General features: G+C 55.2%; 9 protein-coding genes across 9 annotated transcripts; 4 read left to right on the forward strand and 5 right to left on the reverse strand.

The window, feature by feature from the left end:
* Positions 1-331: 331 nt before the first annotated feature.
* PLP2 (Phosducin-like protein 2) lies at positions 332-1,174 on the reverse strand (the record flags this gene model as incomplete). The annotated part of the gene is made up of 2 exons (XM_036643687.1): positions 332-1,049; positions 1,110-1,174. The coding sequence occupies 2 exons, from the start codon at positions 1,172-1,174 to the stop codon at positions 332-334; spliced, it is 783 nt and encodes a 260-aa protein (XP_036490298.1).
* Positions 1,175-1,725: 551 nt separating this feature from the next.
* Positions 1,726-2,325, forward strand: crp-6 (40S ribosomal protein S27; the record flags this gene model as incomplete). Its single annotated transcript, XM_036643688.1, has 3 exons — positions 1,726-1,728; positions 1,995-2,057; positions 2,143-2,325. 3 exons carry the CDS (start codon positions 1,726-1,728, stop codon positions 2,323-2,325), a joined length of 249 nt encoding a protein of 82 aa, XP_036490579.1.
* Positions 2,326-4,451: 2,126 nt separating this feature from the next.
* Positions 4,452-5,222, forward strand: CGCS363_v011840 (uncharacterized protein; the record flags this gene model as incomplete). Its single annotated transcript, XM_036643689.1, has 1 exon — positions 4,452-5,222. The coding sequence occupies one exon, from the start codon at positions 4,452-4,454 to the stop codon at positions 5,220-5,222; it is 771 nt and encodes a 256-aa protein (XP_036490789.1).
* A 332-nt stretch (positions 5,223-5,554) lies between these two features.
* CGCS363_v011841 (uncharacterized protein) lies at positions 5,555-7,154 on the reverse strand (the record flags this gene model as incomplete). The annotated part of the gene is made up of 2 exons (XM_036643690.1): positions 5,555-6,836; positions 6,937-7,154. 2 exons carry the CDS (start codon positions 7,152-7,154, stop codon positions 5,555-5,557), a joined length of 1,500 nt encoding a protein of 499 aa, XP_036490790.1.
* Positions 7,155-9,805: 2,651 nt separating this feature from the next.
* On the forward strand, positions 9,806-10,251 carry soh1 (Mediator of RNA polymerase II transcription subunit 31; the record flags this gene model as incomplete). Its single annotated transcript, XM_036643691.1, has 2 exons — positions 9,806-9,907; positions 9,976-10,251. 2 exons carry the CDS (start codon positions 9,806-9,808, stop codon positions 10,249-10,251), a joined length of 378 nt encoding a protein of 125 aa, XP_036491222.1.
* Positions 10,252-10,798: 547 nt separating this feature from the next.
* RPC11 (DNA-directed RNA polymerase III subunit RPC10) lies at positions 10,799-11,195 on the reverse strand (the record flags this gene model as incomplete). The annotated part of the gene is made up of 2 exons (XM_036643692.1): positions 10,799-11,130; positions 11,186-11,195. The coding sequence occupies 2 exons, from the start codon at positions 11,193-11,195 to the stop codon at positions 10,799-10,801; spliced, it is 342 nt and encodes a 113-aa protein (XP_036491223.1).
* A 905-nt stretch (positions 11,196-12,100) lies between these two features.
* Positions 12,101-12,961, forward strand: CGCS363_v011844 (Ankyrin repeat-containing protein; the record flags this gene model as incomplete). The annotated part of the gene is made up of 3 exons (XM_036643693.1): positions 12,101-12,127; positions 12,205-12,376; positions 12,492-12,961. The coding sequence occupies 3 exons, from the start codon at positions 12,101-12,103 to the stop codon at positions 12,959-12,961; spliced, it is 669 nt and encodes a 222-aa protein (XP_036491224.1).
* A 1,264-nt stretch (positions 12,962-14,225) lies between these two features.
* On the reverse strand, positions 14,226-15,520 carry CGCS363_v011845 (Pathogenesis-related protein 5; the record flags this gene model as incomplete). Its single annotated transcript, XM_036643694.1, has 2 exons — positions 14,226-15,020; positions 15,068-15,520. The coding sequence occupies 2 exons, from the start codon at positions 15,518-15,520 to the stop codon at positions 14,226-14,228; spliced, it is 1,248 nt and encodes a 415-aa protein (XP_036491225.1).
* Positions 15,521-17,041: 1,521 nt separating this feature from the next.
* On the reverse strand, positions 17,042-19,476 carry HSPA12A-0 (Heat shock 70 kDa protein 12A; the record flags this gene model as incomplete). The annotated part of the gene is made up of 4 exons (XM_036643695.1): positions 17,042-17,241; positions 17,294-18,665; positions 18,726-18,830; positions 18,889-19,476. The coding sequence occupies 4 exons, from the start codon at positions 19,474-19,476 to the stop codon at positions 17,042-17,044; spliced, it is 2,265 nt and encodes a 754-aa protein (XP_036491226.1).
* Between the last annotated feature and the right edge of the window lie 513 nt (positions 19,477-19,989).

Here is a 19,989-nt window from a genome sequence, read left to right on the forward strand (position 1 = left end):
ACTTGATTTGCAGTATGGCTGCCTAGATAATAGATTTGGTGTTTTGGTATGTGCAGACTTTGGAGGTCGTGCGACCAACATCTGGCTCTTGTAGATCTTTGCAATCGATCTAAGCGGGGTCCGCATCGCAGAACAACCCATAAGGCTCAACCAAATGAGCTCTTCGGGAGACAGGTCGGCGATATATATATCCCCCGTGTAACTATCATTCAGCGCTTTCGGCTGTCCGGCATGCGCTAGATGTGGCACGTACATGATGCTGTTTCATGGCATCGACGTGCAGCAGTCCCGAGTTGGGCCGCGGCTAGGTCACCGTCATGCCAGAATTTCCTCAGTCCCAATCCTCGTCGTCAGAGTCGCCTTTTGACTTTGATACGGTGCCTTGTCGAAGACCCTTGTTGCCCATCGCCCTCTCCTCCTCGTCGTCTTCAGCCTGTCTGCGGCGTTTGACAACGCGCATGTCTGAGTCCTTGACTGCGCCAACCTCGACAAGGAGGTTGTCGATCTGGAGCATGTTTATCTTGACACCTCCGTGCTGCACGAGCGTGACGATCTGCTTCACAATATCACCGTCCTTGTATACCAGAATCGTCGGGCAGTTGCGCTCGGGGTAGTTCTCAATGGCCTTGTCCGCGCGCATCTCGCAGAACTTGATGTCGCCGTACTCCCTGGCCGCTTGCCTCCATAGCTCGGTCAGCACTCTGGACTCGACGTTCGTGCCGAGCGAAGAGGTCAGGTTGACAAAGACGGGTCCGTTCTTAGACGCATCTGTGACTTCGCGCTGGTACTCAGGCTTCGAGATCGGGTAGACGGTGCCGTGGAGAGCTTTTTTCGTGAGCGCATTCAACTCTTGCATCCTCTTCTGGCGGTATTGCTCCAAGAACGCCTCGTCCTCGTCGTCCTCGAGCTCGTCGAGCTCATCCAGGTCCTTGCCCTCCAACCTGTTCTCGTGTGCCAAACGTCGACCCTCGAGGATCGCCTCCTCGATCATGGGTGTCGGGCTTGGGGGCTTCTCGGGGATGACTCCATGTTTGCGGAGGATATCGTTCCTGGCGCAAATGTGTCAGGGTTTCGTCGGGGGGGGCTCTCAAGGAAGAATGGCAACGTACCACTCGGTGTCTGCGTTGGGATCATCGATGGGTACGGCGATTCTTTGGTCTCCGGGGGCGGCCATTGTGACGTGTGTGCAGACGCAGTAGAGGTTGAAGGGAAGAGATGGGAGAAAGCCAGGCAATGGTAGGTTGGAAGAGGTAGAAGAGCGACAGAGCGCAAGTTGAAGTTTCGAGCGACTGTATCAATGATAAGTGACTTAGGCACCTGCGTAAATTGTTCGGAGCCTGAAGTACCCAACCTTGACGCAATGACACACTCGGGTAGGAATTGCATCGAAGCCAGTAACCCCGCTACCTCACCTTACCCCAAGCTCCAGCTTAGGTAAGGCAGCATGGGCCAAGATTTCAGAGGTCGTCGCTGCCTTCGGAGGATCCGTCACGTGCCGGGGCTGCCTAACCCTCCTCGCTAGTCCAAAAGCGGTGGAGGCCCATGCGTCTCGCCGCCCAGCGAGTCGGTTGGCACACGAACCGAACTTTTTCAGATCTCCCCATCATCGCTCAACCCTCAAGTCTCTGCGAGTGCCAACTGCCTCTCAACACCACCAGTTCCGTCCAAGACCGACCGCACTCGCACCGATAACCGATCAATCCATAACCGATCAGATCAGTCAAGATGGTAAGAGCCCACAGCCGCTTTATTTTACGTGCAGCGCCGTGTGTGTGCATTTGAACAAATTTCGCCCCCCGACCGACGGCAAATCGAAAAATCACGACTTGGGCCCGACCCGCGACGAAAAAAATACTTAGAAAGAGGGGGAAAAGATGGTACGGCGGGGAACTCGGATGGACACGACGGACACGCACGCCGATGCAAACACACGACGACTGCGCGCACGCGATCATTTGATGATGGAACCATCATGCTGATGGCTTCTCTCCCAGGTTCTCGCCGTTGATCTCCTCAACCCCTCCCCGGCCGCTGAGGCCCGCAAGCACAAGCTCAAGGTACGCCCGCCACTCCGCACCACCACCAACATCACCACCCCTCTTCCATCGTCACGACCATGATGTGCTCACACATTGGACGCAGACCCTTGTGCCTGCTCCCCGCTCCTTCTTCATGGACGTCAAGTGCCCCGGTTGCTTCACCATCACCACCGTCTTCTCCCACGCCCAGACCGTCGTCATCTGCCAGGGATGCACCACCGTCCTGTGCCAGCCTACCGGTGGTAAGGCGAGACTCACTGAGGGCTGCTCCTTCCGCAGAAAGTAAACTGTCCGCGAGGACGCTTTTCTTTCGACAACAAAAAAAGGGCCCTTGGGTGTTTTCAATCTAACGACTTGGACGGTTCATCAACTGGTGGGACATCTCGGATCTGCAAAAGCAAGCGACCTGGGCATGGGCGTATAGACAACCCTGGCACAGGCTCTTAGAGTCTGCTGTCTCCGAACAGAACATAATCAGACACCTTTGCGGATAGAAGATGGAACATCCAAAAATTCCTTTTGACCAAATCAAAAATCACAGGGGCGTTTGGGGTCTCCGGATATCCTTGCATCACACACGCAAAACGAATCGAATGCATTTCTCTTACCAAAAGCACACAAGAACCGCTCTTCGTCGTTGTCTTCCTCTTTCCTAACGTCGTTCTGCGTTTACGCCTGGAGTTTACGTCGTCGTCTTCTCTCTGCATGGGGTGGACAGCTGGAAATGGCTTTTCACATGAGCGTTTGGGGTGGTCTTGCGATGACCTGACCTGGACGTGAGGACGTGGAACCGCTGATTGAGGATCGCTTCATACCCGAGTGCAGTGAGTTCGGAGGAATCAGCACTGCTTGCGAAATTCAATGGTTTCCACAAACGCCGGACTCCCAAAATGTGATTGTCGTGACTGGTGAAATGCAGTGTGTGGTGTCATGTGATGGTGAAATGCTCGCGTGTCTAAAGTGTTTGCTACATGTGCTGCTTGTCTGTTCAAATGTGTGTACCTTGATAGATCTGCGACGCTCCACAACCCACCCGCCCACTTGGTTCTCATCTTGATGCATGGTGTCGTGATGAAGACGTGCTCGTGTGATGTGGCTCGAGTGTCTAACCTTAACATTTGTTTCATGCCGTCGGCCTTTCCGTACTGTCGGCGTCTTCGGATTCTAGAACTCTGCGTCTTAACTCACCTCAATATCGACCCCGACTGATGAGCATTCTCACTTCCATACACCTGGCAGAGGAGAAGTTATGCCAGGTATGGCTAATACGTTGAGATGGGGCACCGTTAATCTGCTCTGATTTGTTCTCACAGATCTGGACTGGTGCATGTCTTACTAACTGATAGCATTGGCCACTTCAGCCCCAAGATAACGTCCGCCATCCTGCTGCAGGTTACACCGCCGGAACGTGGGTGTTGGGGGAGCTTCTCCTCACTGATGCACATCGCCCTCGCACCTCGCAAGCTCGCTTGGTGTAAGTTGGCCTCGGTTGTGCCACTCCTGCAAATCAGCGCCGCTTTCACACAGGATCACCCATTGGATGCGTCACTTCGCCGCTGAGTTTACGGGGGTTCTCAAAAAGCAATTCCTGCTCAGTGCACAGTGAGCGGACGACGGAGCCTTGAGAGCATGGAGCACCCGCAACGCTGGCATCCCAAAAAACGATTGCGTTTCGCAAACTGCATTTCGACGGGAGGAAAAAGATGTTTGGACCCCGAAAATAGACGTGCCGGAGTCCATGGAACGGGTGCATCCACTTCCCTGCCTTCCCGGCCGGGCCCAAGCCAGTTTTTTGCTGCTCGCCAACGCCGTCGTCAGCGTCCCCGACGATTGGGTAGCGAGGGAATGGGCGGCGGCGCCAATCACCAGGAGGCCAATGTCAGTTTCAGTGCACATGGTCTCCATAAAACCTGCTAAAGTGGCCCACCTCACGCGCATTCTTCGCGAAAAAACACGCCCAGACGCGATCAGCTGGGTCTTGCGGATCGTCAGCGGGCTCCTGCTTCACCTTGGAAACGCCGCCAGTGACCTGGCACCGCAGAGCCCAGCCCCCGCCGCCGTCATTTCACCTCACTCCACGTCCCCTTCCACTTCAACTTAATCTCCTCCCAACCACTTCTCCCCTCTCCCTCCTTTCAACATCTCCCCTCTTTCTCGCTTCTGCACGTCATACTTCAATCGCTTTCCGATTGTTTCTACGGTTACCGTCGTTTTTTAAATTGTCCGACAGAGAGACACTCTCCACTCTACCAACCACCAAGAACCCGCATCCCACGATCTTAGCTTCCTCAACCCTGAGCTAAAACGCTAGGGCCTCGACCTGACGAACGACAACCTCTCGTCATCATCAGCCAAAGCCTCAAGGAAACCGTAACCGTGGCCTGGTCTTTCGACCTCCCCATCCGCTGCACCATGTCGGCCCCAAGAACGAAGCGTCCCTTCGCCGGCGCCTCAGTCGACCCCTCCCAGCGCCAAATCACCTCCTTCTTTACCACCCGCCCCGGCCCAGCGCCCGCCGGCCCTTCACCAGCCGCTCCCGAGAACAGCCTCCCCTCGGACGTCCAGTCCAACCTCATCTCCGTCGGCATGCGCATCCGCAAGTCCGTCCCGGAAGGCTACAAGACGGGCACCTACAGCAGCTTCAAGCTGTGGAGCGACAGCTCTCCTGTCTCTGGCCCCGCCGTCGTCCGGACAACCCCGACAGGCACTACCTCTCGCAAGAACCGCAGCGCCGCCTCGTCCCAACGCGAGCTCATGCCCTTCTGCGGCATCAACAAGGTCGGCGGCCTCTCCGCGCAGCCCGTGACCGCCGACGAGGACGAGTTTTCCTCCGACAACGACGTTCCGGGCCTCGACGACATGCCGGGCCTGAGCAGCTCCCAGGAGAGCGTCGAGAGCGTCGAGAGCACCGCCAGTGACGGCCGCAGTCGCAAGCGCTTCTTTGACGACGAGGAGGAGAGCGATGCACCCGTCAAGATGTGGGCGAACCACGATGCCTGGTTGGAGGGTGCCATCAGCCCACGCAGCCTTGCGCCGTCTGGCTGGGCGAATGCGAGAACTCTTGCAGTCCCACGCAAGAGCCGCCGCGGCAAGAGTGCGGGACAGGAGAACCTGGTCGTCGCGGACGACTTTGAGGATGCGGATTTTCTGGTTACCCCTGATACTGATATGAGCGATGCATAGAGGATGCGAAGGGAAGTTTTGTTTCTGTTGTACAATGTTTTTCATGGGCGCAGGCGTGTGGAGTTCACCTTCTTTTTGGAAGATTCAGGGGATGGATGCATTTGTACTCGGCAAGAGCTGCTTTGAGGACGTCTGCATGGATTTATCTCTTTGCGGGAACAGGATGAACCTGCGGAAGGTTTTGAGGTGGACTGTATTATGTATGCCCAGAATGGGTTCTTGTGCCACCACTGTTTGTATCGATATCATAGGCTAGCATGCTACGTTTGGGGGCTCACCAAGCCACAAATTGTACACATTTTTCACCAGCGATTTCCCTTCTCCCCGTGATATTACATACCTGTGAACGGGTCCCGAAACTCCAGCAGGTCCCGCTGTCCGTAGAACTCACCCGCGACTGTCAAGATCATATTAAGCGTGGCTCGCATGTTCATCCGCGCACGCAGCTGATCCGACATGTCTTCGTCGTCTGACTCGGCCTTCTCTGCTGCCTCAGCAGGTACGTCTGCCGCCGTCGTATCGAGCTGAGCAAGAAGGCGAGCTCGAGCCTCCTCCAACGTCTCAGCAGGTCCAGACTCCTCTACCACCTCGCCTTCGTCCACCTCGCCGTCCTCAGAAACGTCCATCGGTTCCGACTTTTGATCGTCATCGACCTCTCCGTCCTCAACCTCGCCTTGCTCGGCAGGCTTGTGGGATTCAGCAACCTCCTCTTGCGTGTCCGCAGCGGGAACCTTAGTCTCGCTATCGGGGGCCGGTGCTTCCCCGTCCCTCTCCTCAACCTCCATCTCCCGCATCACGTCCTCGTCGTCGGAACTCTCGTCAACGGCATCATGCACGCCCAAATCCATCCCCTCCTCCTCCAGCGCGTCCCGGAGCCGCGCCATGTCCGCCAGGCTCTGCATCATCAACACCGCCCGCCTCCCCAGGTCCCGCACCCACCCAATCTCCGCATGGTTCAGCTCCCCGCGCTCCGGCAGCCGCGCCAGCAGCGCCCACAGCCACCGGCTCGTGCGCTCCCGCAGCTCGTACCCTCTCCTAAGGAACTTGCCGCCCAACAGCACCCGGATGACCCGCAGCACGCCGTCCTTGTCCATCGACGCCACCTGCGCCGGCATCGGGTCCGACGTCCGCAGGCGCTGCGACCAGACGGAGAAGGTTGAGGACTTGGGGCCGAAGGCGCCGACGAAGTGGCCGTGGCTCTTGGGGAGGGCAGCGACGGCGGAGGCGGGGGGTGTGGCGTGGAGGGTGCCGCGGAGGGAGTTGAAGCGCGCGAGGATGGAGGCGAAGTAGGCCTCGTGCAGGACGGCGGGGTCGTCTTCGTTGGGGTCGAAGTAGCCGTCGCCGCCGCCATCTTCTTCCCACTCGCCCTCTTCGTGCGTGCTTGTGTTGTTGGCGTCCTCCCAGTTTGCCGGGCGGGCCGTGTATGCGCCGTCGTGGTAGTATCCCCTGAAATCGCCCTGGCCCGAGGTGTAAATTTCGCGGTCCTCCTTCACATCTTCTCCCTCTTCAAGCTCTTCCTCTCCGTCTTGGTCATTCTGGAGTTCCTTGGGCAGTTGTGGGCCGATCGGGATCTTAGGTGCGACGAGGAGGTGCGGAATTCCGTTTGCTTGCGTCCTAGATACTCACCATCAGCAATCGGGACGCTAACTTTACACACACACACAAGTTCAGCACGGAACAAAACTTTGAGAAGAGGAAATGGAAGGTGACTCACCTTACGGACTTGAGATACGCCATCGCATCTCCGTCGTCTTCGAAGTCGAGCTCAGGGTCGACGGGGACAGTCGTCGCGCTCTCGGTGGCCGAGAAGACGTATTTCTGGCCCCATGTCGGATCAATGTGGGCGTTCTGGTGTTCGCGAGGCTTCTTGCTACGTTTGGGAGCCCGGTCGGCGTCGGCGTCTGACGTATCGCGGGATCGTTTGGAAGCCATCATGGCTTGGGGAGTAGGTGCTGGGAGGGAGGTTGTCTCTTGGGAGTTGAAGTCGCGAAATTTCGTGATCGGGAGCTCAGGTCAGTGACGATGAAATGGCTAGCGCGTCCACGTCCCAAGAACTTTTTAGTGGGGCGGTTTGGCCTTATTTAGTGGGTCCCACGCCGTTGAGGCCGCTCACCGAGCCCGTTTGACTTCACTGGGGCCGCTCCCAGCTCCAACAGCGGTATAGAAGTCACCACTGATGCTGGAAGAATACAAAGTTTGTCTCATTGTCCTTGTTTGTCTCCAATTCGAACGAAAATTTACTCTGATCCATGTGAGTGTGCTCAATGATGCCAAGTATCATTCGGACGAGCTTCATAGCTCCTTGATCGACTTCGACGGCGCAAGAATCTTGATAAAAGGTGATCACATTCTATGAGCCCACCCAGTTCGTAATAAACACGCTCATTTTAACCTTTACTCTATCTATCTATCTGAAATCATGGTTCCTCTTGGGGCCTCAGATCTTTGTGGTCAAACTGCTACAACAGCATGAACAAGACAAAAAGCATGACAACAAGCATTGCTTTTTGACATTTGTGTAGTTCCTAAACAACTTTGCAACTTTTGTCCCGGCTACTTAAACACGCTTTGGCTTTCATTTCATAGGAAATCATATGCTAGAACTCAGATTACAAGTCGTGAGAAATAAAAGGCGAACCAAATAACCGCTTTAAATGAGTAAAAAGACTGTGCTGCATTCCACCGTCGGCGTTGCCTTTTCCATCTGAGCGCTACTAGCTGTATAGATAAAAAACTTCATCGTCTATGAAGCCTCCTACGAGCTTTATTTATAATCTTACTCAACTTCTCTTGATTTTTCACTCATTCTGGAAATATCTTGCTAATTTATGCTTAAAATCGTTAGCCGACGAAGCGGTGAACATGATGTGCGCCTTTCCCGAATACTATGTAATCATTTTCAAAAGAACAAGCTCTTTCGTCTTAATAAAAACACCTATGAACTCCTCTATTTCAACTTACTGGTTTGCATTTGTGAAAAAAAGAGGTACGAAAATGCTTGAGTACCAAGCTTGAAAATGAGATAAAGTCTCTGCTCTTGTAGCTGAAATCTCTTCATTTGGCCCTGCGCTCCAGTTGTTATAAAGCTAGGCTCAGTGCTGCTTTATCTAAAAAGAATTGAAGCACTTAACATGAGGGACATGGGCTGGTTCTGATTACGATATTTTGAGACGGAGCCTAGGAACTTCAGTAAGATTCATGTTTTCTAAAACAACAAAAGAATATAAGTATACATAGTAAATTAAGACGCGAAAAAGGGGGTCATGATTGTTCGTGAGAAGACCACCTGAGTTTCCTGTGACTGCTCAGCTAGATTTCCTGTGTTCTTAAGTGCTACTGCCTTATTGAGAACGATAGTAACGATGACGACGATAACGATGACGACGACGATAATAATAGTGATGATAATAACGATAACGACGGCAACGATAGAAGCGACGACGACGATGACGGTGAGGTTGTGTATAGCCACAGGAAAAATAGTCGCTCTACCACAGGAAAAGCAGGCGGCCTCTTTGTAAGACGAGACGTCGACAGGATCTAGTTTGTCAACGGAGCAAATCTCAGATACCCAGAATTGTTAATACATAGTCTCTGAAGTATCGCGTGCCCCGAAATTCCAACCTGAATGATGAAAGTCATCTGATAAACGCAAACAAGTGAGCGTACCGTCGCATCAAGCATTTGAGAAAAGCGACCGCAGTAAATGCAGACTGTATCTGTCGCAGACTGCGATTGATAATGATGCTAAATACTGAAGCTTCGGGTGAGAGGATTGCCCTGGGCCGCCCCTTCCTTTCACCCCTCCTTCCCAACGGCTCTTTCCACCTCACCTCACCTTCACCTTTCACCCACATTCCAAACCCTTCCATCCCGTCTTTGATAACGGAGCTTTTCCTGCCTGCTGTCATCCGGCGGTCGAGAGATATCCCATCCCACCTCTTCCGTCCCGCTTAGTCCAGCGGTCCGATTAAAGAATGGTAGAAAACCTCAAGAGACGTCTTGGTTGGATTTTCATAGGTTCTTGAACTGACGAGTTCGAGAACCGAACTTTTGCCTTTTTTTCTTCTTTTGTTTAGAACATCTGATCTGTAATGCCGACCAAAATACAACTAGGTTGTCCTGCGTACCTCAGCTCATGGATCAAACCGTGTGATGCCCAAGGCTTGGTATTTAGCTGCAGAAGCGTGTCTCTGATGTCGGTGCAGGGGACTTAGCAGCTTCCCCACGAAAGCTTCTGCACCTCACCGACCCTTCACCGAAATTAATGTTAGTGAAGCACTACTATTACTGAAGTTCCATAGCTGTTTCCCCCGACTTTAATCGTATTATTTTCTTTGAAAACGCTTCAATTGGCAACAAACTCCCATCACAAATTATATGACCCTTCGTGATGAGAGCAAAGAACTCGGTGCAAAAGGTGTCGCCACGACGTCCTGCAAATACAGCAAGGTCCCCGACTATCGCGCATCCAGAGCTAGCCCCGAACCCTGGTCCCAGCTCAGAACCACACCCACGGCAACCCATCAACGCCATCCAACCTTCTTCCCTCATCCACCACAATCGCCATCGCAACCGCAAACATGGCCACCGCACCCCAACAAACACCCTCTCAACCGCCCGCGCCGCCCGCAGACAATGAGCCCGTCTACGGCGGTCACACGCGGTTCGAGATCGAGCTCGAGGTATGTTGTCCCCTCTCTTCGCGCCCGCCCTCCATCATCGCGAACAGCACTAACCGCCGCACCAACAGTTCGTCCAATCCCTCGCGAACCCTTACTACCTCAACCACCTCGCCACCCAAAAGCTGCTTACCCGCCCCGAATTCGTCGCGTACCTCGCCTACCTGCAATACTGGACCCGTCCGCCTTACCTCAAGTACATCATGTACCCCGGCCCGACGCTCAAGCACCTCGAGCTGCTGCAGCAGGAGCAGTTCCGACAGGATATCATTAGTCCCGATCTCGTGTCGAGGCTGATTGAAGATGGCATGAAGGCGCCGGTGGAGTGGCACCGCAGCGAGGCTTGAGGCGTAGGACGAATGATGACAGTACTGACCCGGATTCGCGCTGTTGAATCTCACGACGGCGTTCTGGGGACGTCAGACAGACCCTTACATGCCTTGGGACGCGGCAGGAACCAGGCGCATTGGATCTCAGCATTATTGGTGAATGGATGCGAGCCAGAGCCAGGGTCAAAACTACAGAGCCCTATGGCGCCGCGGCCGCATGTTGTGGCCTGCGTAGGGCGATTACTGTCGCCGATTCTGGAAGAGCGCGAGAAGCATGCACATCAATGCCAATACCGACGTGGCGCACAGAGGTCAGACAGGTATATGGGAAATGGCGTCAAGCAGGCTCGCAACGGCCGGACGTCCAACAGGGGTTTTATTAAACCAGTTGGAGAGAGCAAGGCAGAAGACCCCTCGATACCCTCTCCCAGGCGCATCAATCGCGCCTCTAATAAAGCAAATGAATATTCCCCAACGCCACGCAATGCCAAGTAATATAGACCAACGATAACGCCCTCCTCAGTTCTCTCTCCATCTCGTTCCGCAAGTCATGCACTGTACTCTGTTAGCATATTTTCCTCAACTCTAGATGGCACCAACGGCGACGTGCCTTGAAGAACGTAGTCATAGGCTCATCAGCAGACCGAATCTGGACCTGGAAGAAGGCCGCCTCCTCGCCGTTGCATCCATCCTTGGGGCACTGCGCGCGCGCCTTGTCGGCGTTGTCCCACTCGCCGGGACCGCCAAAGACGTCCTCGCGCTCCTTGCGCTCAAATTCGCGGCGCGAATAGATTGGCTCGGTGATGGCGTGCTCGAAGGGGCAGGTGCGGCACTCGAGGCGGTTGCGGACACCGGCGTAGGCGGAGACGGTCAGGATGTTTGCGCAGTTGGGGCAGACTGACGAGGCATAACGTTAGTCGGCGTCGCCGCGTCGGAGAGACGGGGAACTTACAGAGCAACATGTTGGCGGCTGGAGCTTTTCAGCGTGTCTAACAGGAGATGTGGATAATGCGGCGGCTCTACTGCAGCTATTGGGGGGAGTGCAAATGCGCAGCAAGCATGTCTCGGTGATTGTCGTGATCGTAGAAAATTCAGCGGGTCGAGATGCGACGGTGGGGGACGACGAAGTCACACCTCGGTCAAGACTCACCACCGAGAAAAGCTTGGCACCCATCACTCGCCGTGGGACATGGACTGAACTCATCCCGCCGGATCCCGCCCAAATAAATCTCCGTGCCCCTCTATCCTTTCCATCGCTCCCCCGCCTTACCCGTCCCCTCGACAATTAGCGCCTACCGGCGGGGCACTCCAACCACTGTGAGCTGTTACAGCGATCCTTTGTCCTCTGTAAGCCGCCGGCGGTTACGTACCACACCCGCTAAAAGAAGACAGCCTCCAGGGGTCGGTAGATCTCACTGCCACCTCCTGGGCCCGGGTCTTCCCAGCCAAACACCTCACGTCTCCCCCAATTACGTCCCCTTGACCCAGATCTGGGCCAACCACCACTGCCGAACACCTGTGCCTTTGACGGGATATACATCTGCCTGGTCCAACTGTCTCGCCTTGTGTGCGCGCGAAATCTGCATCCTTTCGTTGGGCACATTTGCATTTCGCGATTTCTTCCCATTGTGACGGGCAAACTACGTAGCACAGCCAGGCCTACCTTACCTTACACGAACGAACGAACGCAACGCAGGAGCCCCTCCTCCTCCGACTTCACCGACAAACGAACCCAACTTTTACCCCACCAACCGAACCTACCTTTACCTTACCTGCACCCATCCCACTCCAGCACGGTGCCATTTCGAAACACATCTCTCCCCCGGAATCCCAACGACGTCAATACCTTCGTGAGGGCCGATTGATCATGGCGGGTGACAACGAGGAACACGAGGTAAGTCGTTCATATCGCCGATCTGCCTGTTGCCCAAAAATCCAAGGAGGGGTAGACTGACACCAAACCCAACGCAGGGCGCCTCCGTCAAGGAGATCCTCATCGAGGCCTGCCGCCGCAACAACACCGACCTCTTCAATGAAGTCGTCGCCGACATCAAGGACGAGGACGAGCTCTCCCGCATCCTCAACGAGACAACCACCGTCATGGGAAACCACCTCTACCACGAAGCCGCCTCGCGGGGTAACTGTACGCTGGAACCCATCCCAACCACTGCCCTTCTCTCTCCCAACCACAAACCCCTTCTCCCCCACACATCTACTTACTGTCTGTCCATCCCACTAACACACCCGCCCTCCCGTAGACGAAATCATCGACCTCCTCCTCGACCAGCCCAACTTCGAATGCGACCCCGTCAACCGCCTCGAAGGCGACACGCCCCTGCACACCGCCATCCGCTGGATCAACTCGGAACCCCCCGCCCAGCGCGAGTTCGGCAACGCCCTCGTCGACATGATGCTCGAGGCCGGCTCCAACCCGCGCGTCAAGAACAAGGGCGGCCTCACCGCCCTGCAGCTCGTCGATCCCCGCAATACCGCCCTCCGCGACCTCATCCAGAAGCACGAGTACGCCTCCCTCAACGCCGGCGACTTCATCAACGTCGACTCCTCCGCCGCGGCCCCCAAGGGCAAGGCGCCCCCCGTCCCTAACCATGTGGCACCGCCCGTGCAGGACGACGAGAGCGACGACGACGCCGAGTTCAGCGGGAGCGACGACGAGGAGAGGGCCGAGTGGGAGCGCAGGCGGAAGGAGAGGGCTGCCAGGAGGGGCTGATGACGGCTGCTACGGCTACGATGGTTTGAGTGGATTGTCAGTTTTATTGCATTCGAGAGGACGAAGGGAATCCGGCATATCTTGCATTTGGAGAGGACGCGCTATCCCTCCGTCCGGATGGGTATTCGGGGAGGAGAGAGAGAGAGAGAGAGAGCACAAAGTTGTGAGATACAGCACGGGAAGTACAAACAAAACCAGATTCACGGGAGGAGTCAATTTCTTGGTACAAGTTGCGTAACGGAGTGGTTGGAGGGGAGGAACACATGTTAGACTAAGGTATCGTCGCCGTCTCGTCAACCCTCGAGGAGAAGTCTTTTCGCAAAATAAAAAAACTTCATAGACATTTCAAATGGTCCTCTGTTCCGGAGTGATGAAAAGGAGTTTAATGGCTACCGTGAGGTGCTTATACCGGCTTAGACGGGACCGGAAGAGAGTGTGAGATTACGTTATGACAGCAATTATCAAGAGACCGCCTGTTTTTCCTGTGCTAGAGCGACTACTTTTCCTGTAGCTATACTCTAATTACTCCACTACTATCGATATCGTTATCGTCGTCGTCGTCGTCGTTTCTATTATTATCGTTATTATAGTCGTCCTCGTCCTCGTCCTTGTCCTCCTCGTCGTTATTATTACTATCGCTTTCGATAGTAATAGTTAAGTGTACAGGAAATATAGCCGCGCAGACACAGGAAAATTAGGCGATCTCATTATCAAAGCATCGAGTCACTTTACTTGGAAGTCTTCTTCACCGGATTGAGACCAAGAAAAAAGTTGCTAGTTTCTAAGCGCCGTCAACGCAAGATGCAAAGAATAGTTCTGGATGCATGCAGCTGGATCGGAGCCGCCGTTCCAGTGCCACTGCGTCGGATATCGGACCCGAAAGCCAAAATCGACGTATCTGAGACTTAGTCTCCACCGGAAGACGCAACTACTTTCTCAAAGTTACAATCAGAAATGTCAAGCAGGAATATCAAGGAAACAAACCAAAACCTTCACAAGGTATCCAAACGTGAGTATACACTTGATCTATTGTTTGATACAGGGTAAGGAAGTTCTAGGTACGTGAAGGAAAGAAATGTTCGCTGTTGTCATTGTCGACTCACACCCTCGAGTCCTATCTTTATCGTCTACTTCGTACTTCTCGTTCCACGGCTCGTGTTATCGTTCTAGGGTATCCCAATGCTTGAATCCAAAAGTAAAACATGACTCATTGCGCGGGTCCTGCCCGTCATGTTCGAAACGAAGAGAAAGGCCGCCAAATCGCTCAGATAGCCATCAGCAGAGCGGTTACAGCCGCTGCACAGACGGCCCATGCCGACTTGGACGCCACACCCGGAGCGGCGTTCTTCTCACTCTGCGACTCTATGTAGGAGAGGTTCTTAACCAGATCCAGGTTCTTCTGGCTCAAGTATCCGGCGCTCGCAAGCTCGAAAAGTTGGGGTCCCATGGTGCGAAGGATGTTGGTACTCCTCCCCGCCGGACAAAAGACGACCTCCCAGCCGCCGCCAGATGGGATAATGAAAGTCGATGTTTGGTCATCAAAAGCGAAACTATAAGCGTCCGGACAAATTGATTTGGCATGCTTCGAGTACAACCCCGGCTTGCACTTGTTGGGGTCGTGCCACGATCCTATGCAACAGTCCTTATCCGAGTTGGTGGCGGCACATTGACTCTTGCACGGGCTAAAGTCGGGACGCATGATGTTGTCATCGGGGTAAGGGTAGACACCGTCACCAGGCTTCTCCGGTGGCATCGAAAGAAGGGGCCAAGGACACCAATCTCGAGCACTGTTATTCGTCTCGGTCGGTTCCCACGGGACGGGGTAGGTGGAGTTAGTATAAACAGTACCACTCGCTGCGGTATTTGACAAAAGGCCGGCCGTGGCGATGCAGGCACAATTGGTGAGGTTGGGCGGAATGTACGAGGTGTTGTCGGCGGGGATGTAATTGATGCCCACGGGGATGTTGTAGCCGTCGACGAGGGAGATGTCGTAAAAGGTCTGTCTCCCGGAAACGCCGCCAGCCAAGTTGAATTCGGCTAGTGTTGCAGGAACGGCGCCCTGTCCTCGTTAGTATCTGTCAGTACTGCGCGTACTACAACACTTACACTGAACTCGCAGTTAAGCTTTCCGAAGCAATCGCCCGTTGTGCAACCAGCCGACTCCCCATTGACAGTGCAATTGGTTCTTCCCCACGCTCGGCCTTGCCATGTCGGACCGACCCACAGGTCCCGGCTTTCACTTGCGCCAAGTTCGAAACCCCCGGTGCCGGGGCCGACGCCGTGCTGCGTTGTGATGCCTGGCCAGATCGGTTCTGAACATGTGTTTGTGATCTTCAAGGGTATCCTCCCGTTCCAGTCCTCGGGTGGGCCTCGCCTGGCGGGGTTGTAACGCTTGTTCAGTGACAAGTAGTCGGTCTTGTAATTCGGATGTGTGCTTGGGAAGACGATTGCATTGGTGGTTGGGAGCTGCGACGCGAGGGCCAGCGCAACGAAGATGTTCCGGCTGGATGTCGTTGAGCGCCCGTCGCCTTTCCTCGACCTCGACGGCACCTGTCTCATTGTCTGCGTATCGGTCGTCTGCGGTCGAATGCCCAGACACTTCAAACAAAGAAGGATGATTGCAAGAATCAACAGCGGTATCGATTCGTGACTTGGAAGAGTAAAGGTGTGGTCTATGCTGGGATGGTGCAACAGTTCATGGTTCAGAGGCCCCAAGCTTCCATGGTCCGGCGAGACGACGATCGGGCAAAGATATACGGGCGGCTTCTGCGAGGTGGTGATTTGGTGCCGCCAATAGCTCGCAACGGACCTGCGCCGAGTGACGTACAGCGTGTCGTCGAAAGAACGAATGGAAGCAAGGGGCGGCGAGGCCCCAAGAGGTGATCGGCCTGCTTGATCCAGGGCCAATACCTGATTATCCCTGTCGACGCGATATAGCGTCAGAGGGTGCCAGGTGGGAGCTGCAGGTTGGTTGGACGGATGAATCAGGAACTGGGTCGTAGGGCAGAAGGTAAAAAGACTGTTTCAGGCGCTTAAAGAAGGTGTTCGTAGAGCTAGCGATGCAGAGAGGCGGATAGGGTGTTTAGAGGTTCGCACGCCTGTTGTTGAAGATGGAAATGGTTCTGTCCGCCGTTCTCACGTTCTCGACACACGCGATGGAAAGGGGGGCACTAGAGAGCCGCTGCCTCCAACAGCAGCCGATGGGGAGCACCAACCCATCCCATCGTCGCCTGCCCGCCGGCGCTTGTCGACGTTGCAGTTGCAGGGCCGGACCTTGGGTCGAACCTCTCAGCGGTTCATGTTCAGACGATGACGCAGGTGCAACTGGCTGCCCAGTTTCCCGTTGGAACTGCAGGGTCCATTTCGGGTAGCCGACGACCGGGGCCTTCCCTGCTTGGCTTATTGCCCCGCGCCGTTCTGGCCTCAGCTCCACCTGCAAGCTGATGTGGCTGTGCCCAAGATTGTTAGAAGCGGTCAGCGCGAGAAGTACTGCTTTGCCGCCGGACTGTGGGACTGTACCTTCCCGTGAGCTGTCCTCTATCTCTCACACAGCCGCAGTATCGTTGCTCTTTTGCCGTCATCATATCACTTTAGATGCCACTGAGAATGTCAAGGGCCAACATGGGGAACGTTGACTCACCACGTGGTGGCAGAGTGAAGCCCGCAGAGTCGTGCCGGGCATCGTAGCTTGGTTCTTGGCCAAGATCTGGCGTTGACTTCGACCCTGCATCGACCCGGCGATATCTTCAGGCTCACAGACAGGAAAATAACCTTGCACGTCCCAGTTGGTCTTCAATAAACTTGATTTGTCCCATGCTGGGAATGTCGTGCGTCTACAGTGGACTACAGGCCATCATCTTTCAGTGTCGTAATAAAAGCCTCCCAGATTCCAGGCCTCATCTCCAGTAGTCAGTCCTGGGAGGTCTCTTCGTAAGATATATACTCTTGGCCATTATTAGCCTCGGCTGTCCTTCCTGCTCCTTCACCTTTTCGAGGTATCATCCGAGTGTATGGAAACGAAATGCCCAACGCAAGCCGGCAAACAGATTATCATTCTTCTCCCCCCAAACTCCGCCAGTTTTACCTGAAGCGCGCTCTGCAGCGGCCCATGACCTCGCCTTGGCAGACCAGTTCTGCGCTGAACTCGGATCCGTCAAGAGTCAGGTAAATGTCAAAGTAGACACGGTAGAATGTGCCTTGTGGTGTGTCCATCCTCTCGAAGTCCTTCTCGAGGTTCTTGCGCGAAAGATCAGAGGTCAGAGTGACGACTTCCTTGATACCTATCATGGGGTTAGCGAGTGCTGGGTCGGATTGTGAAGGGAATGCACTTACGAGGATCCTTGGTGTATTCGGGGCAAACATCGTCATCGCAGGCGTAGAGGATATCCTCGTACATGAGGGTAGCACCAGGGGCAACCTGTCTGAAGAAAGAAACCTTGACAGGCTCGCCAATCTTGACCTTCTGGCCCTTTTGCACGAAAATCTGTCTGGTGAACTTGCAACGGTCCTTGCCGTCGAGGGACGGCACGCGGTAGGCCTCGGGGTGGTAACCCTCCTTGAAGGGCTGAAGAGTGGCCATGAGGTAGTGACGACGAGCAACACGGTGGGTGACGACGCGCTCCGTGATACCGGCAGTAACGGCACCCTTGACGATAGCGGCGACAGAGTCCATGGGACGCACCACCTTGGACTGGAATTGAGGAGGAACGTGGAGCTTGATCTGCTGGAAGAGGTACTCGGAGGCACCGAAACCTCCAACAACCAGAATGTTCTGCAGAGTGCGGTTCTGAGCCTGGATGGCAATGATCTGGTTTCTGACGAGTTCCAGAATGCGGTTTACGACAGGCTCGAAGCACTGCAGAATCTCCTCGTTTGTGAAGGTCATGTAACCTTCCTCAATACCAGCCTCGGGGAATTCGGCCTCGATACCGACATCCACAGCCCACTTCTGACCGTTATTACGGAAGTCGGCCTTGATGCGGTTCTCGAAATCCATGATGCACTTGGCGTACACACGGCCGGCCGTCTTGGATCCGTCGGGCAGCTTCATCTTACGGATCTTGGTGCGCAGAATGTTGCTGAAGTTACGGTTGAGCGCTGTTGAACCGCAAGAGTCACCAGATCCAGCCGTGCACTCGGCCACCGTAAATGGGTTCTCATCCTCGACTTCGTAGGCAATCAAATCGACTGTACCACCACCGCAATCGACAATCAGGACGGCGTCGTGAACCTTCAAGTTAAGAAGGCCAGTCTTGGAGCAGAAGATTGCCGCCGCCTCGGGCTCGGAAACCAGGGTCAGGCGGTTGTCGTTCTCGTCTCGGAGGAAACCGGCCTGAATGGCAGCGGCTCTGGTGGCGGCCTTGCCAGCATCGTTCCAAATAGCAGGCACTGTCAGGTAGTACCGAATGTTTCTCTCCTCACGGTTGAACACTTCACCCAGCGTCTTCTGCAGCGCCGAGCGCATGGCCTGGCGGAGCTTGAAGAGGTAGTCGGCCGCAACATCGATTTCGGACTTGCCAGGAGGCAGAGGAGGCAGGTTGATGGGGTCGATATATGTGTTGCCGGAAAGCATCAGCTGCAGCTTGAACCATTCCACCTTTTGCACACCGGGTTTCGGGTACCCAGTAGGCGCGAGGGCATCCGCAATATCGGGACCCCATCCGACAACCTTCTGGTACTGATCATAGTAGAGGACCGTGGGAATCTAGGTCGAGTTTTGTCAGCTGCGATTGAACGCACCAATTCAGTGCCTCCTTGATCGAACCTTTTGCTTTGTGTATGATCCGGCGCCGGGCCATTCCGTAATAATATCCTCCTTAGCCTCGTTGTTCGTGGCGAAAGCGAAAGCCACACCGGAAAACGTTGTACCCTGGCAGTCATGTCAGCAAGCCCGGTCACCCCCGCACTTCTCTCCGGTGTCCACGTACGAAATCGATACCGACTATCAGCTGAGCCTTGCTCCTGCTGTTGCCCTCAACCTCGGCCGCGCTGCCGCCTCTCTGATATTGCGCCATAGGGCCTCCGGGAGGGCCAGGAGGACCCGGGGGAGGGTAGCCACCGCCGCCACCGCCGTACTGAGGAGGACCACCCATGGGATGTCCTTGGCCGCCGACAGGAGGGAGCTGAGGGGGGTATCCGGCGACGGGAGCGCCGGTGTTGATGGGAGGGGGACCGCCGACCATTTGGCTAGGCGGGGTTCTCGTCGGGCCTTGGTTCGTCAACGGGCTTGTGCGGCCGATGGGAGGAGGGCCGCCTTGAGGGTAGTTTGCCGAATAACTCGGTGGTCGGTTCCCGGCGCCTGGGTGATTCATAGGAGCGATAGAGGCGGAAGAGGTCGAGGCGATCGAGCCAGGACGAACGGGGATCTGCTGCGGTATTTGAGGGGCGCCGGACGGGTGGCCTTGGGGAGGAGGGGTCGGGCTTGGGGTCTGGTTCGGGTCTGGCGTCTGGATGCTGGCAGTTGACTTGCGTTTACCGAAACCAAAGCCTTTCAGGCGGGAATTGGAAAAGCTCATAAGGGAAGTGGTATGGAGGAGGGAAGAAGAGGAGGGAAGAGGGGAGAGGAAAAGGGACTCGGGCCTCAGGTGGGCAGGACAAGCAGAGGGTATATCGATTCGGTTTGGGTTGCAGCCGTGTGGTGGTGGTCTCGCCGGGCTGGTCCTGGGCGCAGGCTTGGGCTTTAGACCTTGGGCTTAGGACTCCTCCAGAGGTGGGCGCTGCTGCTGCTGCTGCCGCCGGTGCTTGTGCTGTGCTGTGCTTTTGCTTCTGGGGACGGGACAGGACAGGACAGGACAGGATGGGCAGGACAAGACAAGTAAGGTAAGGATGGGATGGAGCAGGCAGTAGGCTGGGGGGAGGGGGTGGTGGTCAAGTCGCAGTCAAGTCACGGCGCGCCGTGTGGACGGATAGTGAGAGACGGGAAACAGACGGGAGTCGGGAGCGAGAGTCAGACAGTGGGTGAAAGCCAGGACGACGGACGGGCCTCTGTAGGTAGCTCAGGACTTGTCCTTCTCTCTTCCTTTCCGTCT

This window comes from Colletotrichum siamense, assembly GCF_013390195.1.
Source record: "Colletotrichum siamense strain Cg363 chromosome Unknown KSG_Cg363_contig08, whole genome shotgun sequence".
In the NCBI taxonomy this organism is placed as follows: domain Eukaryota; kingdom Fungi; phylum Ascomycota; class Sordariomycetes; order Glomerellales; family Glomerellaceae; genus Colletotrichum; species Colletotrichum siamense.